Source organism: Carlito syrichta, unplaced genomic scaffold (genome assembly GCF_000164805.1).
Source record: "Carlito syrichta isolate Samal-C Ts95f unplaced genomic scaffold, Tarsius_syrichta-2.0.1 Scaffold315967, whole genome shotgun sequence".
Classification (NCBI taxonomy): Eukaryota; Metazoa; Chordata; class Mammalia; order Primates; family Tarsiidae; genus Carlito; species Carlito syrichta.
Genome location: NW_007260063.1, coordinates 136,129 through 144,182, shown reverse-complemented (window position 1 = coordinate 144,182; position 8,054 = coordinate 136,129). Strand labels below are relative to the sequence as shown.

Sequence of the window (8,054 nt, the reverse complement as noted above, 5' to 3'; positions counted from 1 at the left end):
CTCAGGCAATCCACTCACCTCAGCCTCCCAAAGGTGCGGGATTACAGGCTGAGCCACTGAGCCCGGATAGGATGTCATTTTCAACAAATGGTATTGAAGAAACTGGATGTCCTTTGCTGGGAAGAAAATGAACCTTGACCTCTACCTCACAGCATCCACAAAAATTAATTCAAGATGGACAGAAAACCTAAATGGAAAAGTAAACCAAAAAACTTCTAGAAGAAAATAGGAGGCCAGGTGCGGTGGCTCATGCCTATAATCCCAGCACTCTGGAAAGCCAAGGTAAGAGAATTGCCTGGGCCCACAGGTTTGAGTCCAGCCTGGGTAACTTGGCGAGACCTCGTCTCTACAATAAATCAAAAAATTATCCTGGTGTGGTGGCATGTGCCTATAGTTCCAGTTACTTGGAAGACTGAGGCGGAAGGATCGCCTGAGCCCGGCAGGTCGAGGCTGCAGTGGCCGGGAGCGTGCCACTACACTCCAGCCTGGGCGACAGAGTGAGACTCCAACTGAAAAAAAAAAAAAACATTGGAGATCTTGATAGTCTGGGGCTAGACAAAAATTTTCTTAAATGAGACATAAAAAGCACTGACCAATAAAAGAAAAAAATCTATATAAATTGGACTGTATTAAAACTAAGAATGTCTATTTACAAATTGTGGGCCTGTCATCCCAGCACTTTGGGAGGCAGAAGCGAGAGGATTGCCTGAGCTCAGGGGTTCAAGACCAGCCTGAGCAACATGGAGAGACCTCGTCTCTACAATAAATCATAAAATGAACCAGACGTGGTGGTGCACACCTGGAGTCCCAGCTACTTGGAAGGCTGAAGTGGAAGGATCACCTGCGCCCAGCAGATCAAGGCTGTGGTAGCTGTGAGCGTGCCACTGCTCTCCAGTCTGGGTGACAGAGTGAGACTCCAACTCAAAAAAAAAAAAAAAGAGAGAAAGAGAATCAGGCTGGAATTTTTCCATGAGCATTTTAGAATCTACCCCTTCTGAGGACTCTGCTACTTGTACTTAACAATAAGGAGATGGATGCAGTTAAGATAAGTGGGTTTAAGCTGGGCTCAGTGGCTCAGCCTGTAATCCCAGCACTTTGGGAGGCCGAGGCGAGTGGATTGCCTGAGCCTGTGGGTTCGAGACCCACCCAGGCAACTTGGTGAGACCTCATCTCTACAATAAATCAAAAAATTATCCAGCCATGGTGACGCATGCCTGTAGTTCCGTCTCCTTGGAAGGCTAAGGCAGAAGGATCGCCGGAGCCCAGCAGGTTGAGGCTACGGTGGCCGGGAGTGGCCACTGCACTCCAGTCTGGGTGACAGAGTGAGACTCCGATTCAAAAAAAAAAAAAAAAAGGAGATAAGTGAATTTCTGCAGGGCAGAGGCCTTGAGATCAGTCGTGCATTTCTTGTGTGGTGTGGCCACATGAGAGGCAGCTTTGTTCCTGAGCCCTCCAAATCTCTGAACACTGGTGCTTTCTTCTTAGAACAATCCCTTGAGATCCTCCGGGCTTTGAAGTCCTCCTGCCAAGCCTGTGTGTGGCAAGGAGGACCCAGCTGCCCAGCGGCCCTCAGAGAGGCGGGCTGAAGCCGTTCAAGGTCCAGCCAGATCCACTGTGCCGTGTCCGAGCCCTTGCGTGGCCGGGGAAAGCCTGGGAAGGGGTGAGGCCCAGCCCTTTGTAGAGTTCTGTATCGGGGCATCCAAACTAGGAAGCGTCTGGGACAGAGGCAGAAACACCAATACAGCCCCGTGACACTGACCACATCCACAAGCTCAGCAGAAGAGCCATGACCCTGGCCAGGGTAGATGCTTCCTGTTCAGACCTCTGGTTTGGAGGGAAGGAAGCACGACACAGATTTAGAACTTTCCAGACTTTGATTGTTGTGCACATTCTTGCAAAGGGAAAAAAATAAAATTATCCCAAGGGATTTTTTTTTTTTTTGAAATCAGCTTCTACTACTTCTGGCGAGTGGGAAAGTCTTGCATGCTGGGGTCATTTCCTCTCTGTTTCAAGAAATGAATCGTGTGCCGGAAATAGCTTGTTGCAAAAGGGGGGACTCTGTGCCCTTTGAATGCTGATCACGCCAGAAAACCTTCCAGGCCTCAAGGGGAGAGTGTCCCTTTCCCAGGACTCTGATGCAAGATGATCCCGCAAGGAGTTGGCTATTTGACCGGGCTAGAAGACCCAAGGCAGCAGAGATTTGAAATCCAGAAGGAGGCCGGGCATGGTGGCTCACATCTATAAGTTCAGCATTTTGGGAGGCTGAGGCGGGAGAATCGCTTGAGCCCGGGAGTTTGAGACCAGTCTGGGCAACGTAGCAAGACCCCGTGTCTACACAGAAATCAAAAAATCAGTCGGACATGGTGGTGGTTGCCTGTAGTCCCAGCTATTCAGGAGACTGAGGTGGGAGGATCGCCTGAGCCCAGGAGGTAGAAGTTGGAAGAGCTGTGAGCATGGCCACTGCACTCCAGCCTGGGCAACAGAGAGAGAGAGAGAGAGAGAGGGAGAGGGAGGGAAGGAGGGAGGGAGGAGGGAGGGAGGGAGGGAAGGAAGAAAGGAAGGAATCATTCATTCACTCAAGACACTGTGCTGAGCATGGATAAGATCCAGTTGTGGAACAGCACACTGCCCCACGTGGGGTGCCCAGACCCAAGTGTCTCTGAAGGCCCCTGACATCCGAACAGTGGCATGCAGGATGAGCAGAAGTAGAATACTAGTCACTGCTCACTAAAAAGTAGGGGGTGGGACCAGGTTCAGTGGCTCAGCCTGTAACCCTGCACTTTGGGAGGCCGAGACGAGTGGATCGCCTGTGCCCACGGGTTCGAGACCAGCCCAGGAAACTTGGTGAGACCTCGTGTCTACAATCAATCAAAAATCAGCCGGACGTGGTAGCGCGTGCCTGTAGTTCCGGCTACTCGGAAGGCTGAGGCGGAAGGGTCGCCGGAGCCCAGCAGGTCGAGGCTGCGGTGGCCGGGAGCGGCCACTGCACTCCGGTCTGGGCGACAGAGTGAGACTCCAACTCAAAAAAAAATAATAATAAGTAAATAAATAAAAATAAAAAGTAGGGGGCGCATCTCTCTTTTACCAAGGACATCAGGGAGCCAGCCCCTCAGAAAGCATCACCAAACCCACACTTTCAGCATCCATCGGCTTCAAAAGTGTCGCGTTTCAGAGATGAACCAGAAATCACCAGGGGGTTGAGCGGGTTGCCTGTATCAGTAAAGGGTTGAAGTCCTGGGGCTTTTCTGAAATATCTTACCAAGGCATCAACTTCCCTCAATTGATGAGAGCACACATCAGCAGATGTCTCCCATAAAAAGCCGGATTGGCCAGGTCCAGTGGTTCATGCCTGTCATCCTAGCACTTTGAGAGGCAGAGGCGGGAGAGCTGCTTGAACCCAGGAGTTTGAGACCAGCCTGGGCAACATAGTGAGACCCAGACTCTACAAAAATTTTTTTTAATATTTTTAAATTTAAAAAAATTTTTATTTTTAATTTTTTTGAGTCGGAGTCTCATTCTGTCACCCAGGCTGGAGTGCAGTGGCACGCTCAAGACCACTGCAGCCTCGGCCTGCTGGGTTCAGAGGATCCTTCCACTTCAGCCTTCCAAGTAACTGGAACCACAGGTGCATGCCACCACACCCAACTAATTTTTTTTTTATTTATTATACAGACGAGGTCTTGTCAAGTTGCCCGGGCTGGTCTCAAACCCGCAGGCTCAGGCAATCTACTCGCCTCAGTCTCTCAAAGTGCTGGGATGACAGGCTGAGCCACTGAGCCCTGCCAAAACTTATTATTATTATTATTATTTTGAGTTGGCGTCTCACTCCTTCGCCCAGACTGGAGTGCAGTGGCACACTCACAGCTACCGCAGCCTCGACCTGCTGGGCTCTGGTGATCCTTCCACCTCAGCCTTCCAAGTATCTGGAACCACAAGCACACACCACCACACACGGCTAATTTTTGGATTTATTGTAGAGACGAGGTCTCGCCAAGTTGCCCAAGTTGGTCTCACACTCCTGGGCTCAGGCAATCCTCTCACCTCGGCCTCCCAAAGCACTGGGATTACAGGCAGGAGCCACTGCGCCCAGCTAAAACTTTATTTTGTCGACGCTGAGACATGAGTTTCTTACCATTTTCACATGAAATAGTGTCCTTTTCATTGTTTTTTAATCATTTAACGTGCAAACACTATTCTTAGTTCACAGGCCTTGTAAAAAGAGGTGATGGGCGAATTTGGTCCACAGGCCATCGTTTGCTAACCCCAGGGCCAGAGAGTCACACGGCTTCAGTAGCAAAAAGGGTGCACGTCATGGGTGCTGACCCTGAGGCAGGGAGCCATGATGCAGGAGGTGAGGGGTATTTTCCAGAATTGGGGTGGGGTGATGTCACGCTGGCCTCTCTCAGGTGCCCCCGCCCACCGACTCTATTAAGGCTGTGTCTTGACATGCCCCTCGTTTGCTAGTGTCCCTGCTGGGGACCCAGAGACTGAGAACCCCAGGAAAGAGCCCTCCCGTGGGGATCCCTGGTGACACACAATGGACCATTCCCTCTTCTCTCTACCAGCTGGCTCTGCCAACCAGTTCTGGAAGAAGGGACCTGGCACTGTTGCTAACCTTCGGTCCATGTATTTTAAATAAGCTAATAACTACCGTAATAGAGTATATAATAAACTTAGGTTAAGAGCATGCTATAACCCAATAAATATGTAATCGGCTTGTGGACAATAGCACAGCATTTTAGTTTTCTGCTTTAAAACATAACCTGTAGCTGTTGAAAGTTTCAGTTATGGGGAAAACTGCAAAGCTCCAGTTCAAGCTTCAACCCCTTCCCTTGATCCACTTTCCCCTTAGCAACAACCAATCAGGTGCCAGGGAAAAATCACCTAAAGTTTCCAAATGTCTCTGCAACTTCCCCAGCTAGTGGGCCAAGGTCAGCCCAAGTCCAGCTAGCCAAGCCTCCACAATTGAGCTGACCACCAGAAGTTACTACCCAATTAAATGGTAACAAGACTGGAAAGTCCCCCCAACCTCCTCCTCCCTTTGTGTAAAAGCATAAAAGTCATCTGCTTAAGGAAGTCAGGGCCTCTGGGTGGACTCCGCTGCGTCGGTGGTCGACAGAGGTCCAGGCTCGAGCTTGCAAATAAAGACCCTCTTGAGCTTTCATCGGAATTGGCTCTTGGTGGTCTCTCGGATTGAACTTTCGGTCACTACAGCACCATCCTTCGGGACACTGGCCCCTTCCGTTCCAAGGAGCCTCCTTCCGGTCCCCAAAGACACACAGTACTCCCTGTTCTCTCCTCCTCCCTGCCCTGTCACCCTTGTCCACCCTAGATCCTGGACCTCTTGAGGCAAGAGACTTCCATCTGGTCTGGGTGCTCAGCACATTTAAAAATATTCTCAAAAAGCCAGGCATGGTGGCTCATGCCTATAATCCTAGCACTTGGGAAGCCGAGGCAGGTGGATTGTTTGAGCCCAGGAATTCAAGACCAGCCTGGGCAACCCAGAGAGACCCCCGTCTCTACCAAAAAAATCAAAAGTTAGCCAGGCGTGGTGGTGCGTGCCTGTAATCCCAGCTACTCGGGAGACTGAGGCAGAGGGATCACCTGAGCCCAGGTGGTCAAGGCTGTGGTGAGCCATGATCACGCCACCACCCTCCAGCCTGGGCAACAGAGTGAGAACCCCCCGAACTAAAAAAAAAAAAAAATTTTTCTTGGATTTTTTTTTTCCCTTCTGTACCCAATGAAATGGGTGATTTATTGCCTCTGTCACCCAAAATAGACATACTGGTAAACACTGGACGCTTTGGAACTAAAATTTCATTCTGGTAATAGGAGAGATGATACAAAACAGCTGGTCCATGAACATTCATTGGAACATGGTTTGGGGAAACAGAAAATGTAAACAACAGATTTTTCTTCCTGGATGTTTCTGTTTGTTTGCTTACATGTCTGCATTCCCAGAGTGGAGCCTGAAGTCCTGCTGGTGGCAGGAAGAAGCCAGTCTGGTCTTTGAAGCTGGCTTCAGGCCAGGCACAGTGGCTCACGCCTATAATCCCAGCACTTTGGGAGGCTAAAGTGAGAGGATTGCCTGAGCCCACAGGTTCGAGACCCGCCTGGGCAACTTGGCGAGACCTCGTCTCTACACTAAATCAAAAAATTAGCCAGGCGTAGCGGCACCTGCCTGTAGTTTCAGCTACTTGGAAGGCTGAGGCGGATGGATCACCGGAGCCCAGCAGGTCAAGGCTGCGGTGGCCGGGAGCGGCCACTGCACTCCAGTCTGGGCGACAGAGTGAGACTCCAACTCAAAAAACCAGGATCACTGTTCACGTCCAAGGAAGCTGGCTTGGGCAGAGACTGTTTAAAACTTGTGTTTGGCTTTGTGTCTCCTCTGGCAGGTCCCTCCATAGTGACGCCCCCCAGGGACATCTGGAATGTCACCGGCGCCCAGGTGTACTTGAGCTGCGAGGTGATCGGAATCCCAACCCCGGTCCTCATCTGGAACAAGGTCAGTGGCATTGATTTCAGGAAGGCGTGCTAGAGCGACAGGTTTCTCTCACATGGCACAAGGAAGACAGCCGTGGAAACGCCACCGCTCACCCCCTATTGCGTCCCCCAAGGTGACACCGTAAGGCCATCGTGCACACACCGGCCCTGGACCTAGCGCTCAGAAGCCAGTCCCTTCCCTGCCTTGGTCACCAGCACCTAGCTAGGAACCTGAGAAAATGGAGGACCAGTGATGCTGGACACTCAAACCCACCCTCTGAGTGCATGTGCACGTGTGTGTGTATACGTGCGTGCACATGTGAGTGTGAGTGTCTCTGTGTGTGCCCTCGTTGGAGACCGTATAGTGTGGTGTTTAACAGTGTGAGTCCCGGCCGGTTTGGGGATTCACAGGGTGGCTCACGCCTGTAGTCCCAGCACTTTGGGAGGCCGAGGTGGGAGAATTGCTTGAGCCCAAGAGTTCAAGACCAGCCTAGGCAATGTAATGAAACCCTGTCTCTACAGAAAAGACAAAATTAGCTGGGTGTGGTGGTGTGCACCTGTAGTCCCAGGCACTTGGGAGGCTGAGGCAAGAGAGAGCATCACTTGAGCCCAGGAGGGAGAGACTGCAGTGAACCATGGTCATACCACTGCACTCTAGCCTGGGTGACAGAGTGAGAGCTCATCTCTAAAAAAAAAAAAAAATCAATTAGAGGCCCGGGGCAGTGGTTCATGCTTGTAATCCCAGCACTTTGGGAGGCCAAGGTGAGAGGATTCCCTGAGCCCAGAGGTTTGAGACCAGCTTAGGCAACTTGGCAAGACCTCGTCTCCACAAAAAAATCTAAAAAGTGAACCAGGTGTGGTGACACACACCTGCAGTTCCAACTACATGGAAGACTGAGACAGAAGGATCGCCTGAGCCCAGCAGGTCGAGGCTGCGGCGGCCGTGAGTGTGCCACTGCCCTCCAGCCTGGGCAAGAAAGTGAGACTCCAACTCAAAAAATAAAAAAAGTTGGGATACGAGTGCCCTCTAACTGTTTGCCACGGCTCGGTCTCCTGGCTTGAGACTGAACTTTGAGCTGATCCTTTGGGTCCCGTCTGCCAAAAGACGTTACCAATATTCTCCTGGGAGGAGCAGGGAGGCAGCTGAGAAGGTAACAAAACAGAGTCCTGTGGCCTCCTCCTGTGAGCGTGGCCTCTTAGTCACCCGAGCGCAGGGAGAGAAGATGACACCGTTTTAATGCGAGGGAGATGGAAGGAGCTAGGTGGAATTTGTTCCCCTAAGTCCCGAGGCTGGGAGGTCCCTAAATCAGGGACAGGGTAGACCAATCCAGAACAGAGAATTAAAAACACACGCGGGGCCCGGCGCAGTGGCTCACGCCTGTAATCCCAGCACTTGGGGAGGCTGAGGCGGGAGGATCGCTTGAGCCCAGGACTTCGAGACCAGCCTGGACATCGCGGCAAGACCTCGTCTCTACAAAAAGATCAAAAAATGAGGCAGGCATGGGGACACACACCTGGAGGCTGAGGCAGAAGGATTGTCTGAGCCCAGGAGGTTGAGGCTGTGGTGAGCC

General features: G+C 51.4%; 1 protein-coding gene across 1 annotated transcript in view; it reads left to right on the top strand.

Annotated features, from left to right (window-relative positions):
• Nucleotides 1-8,054, top strand: part of IGFBP7 (insulin like growth factor binding protein 7) — a 70,536-nt gene that overhangs the window by 50,604 nt on the left and 11,878 nt on the right. The window contains exon 3 of the mRNA XM_021706750.1: nucleotides 6,335-6,505. Coding sequence (XP_021562425.1) covers nucleotides 6,335-6,505 — 171 coding nt within the window. The remainder of the gene's footprint in view (nucleotides 1-6,334; nucleotides 6,506-8,054) is intronic.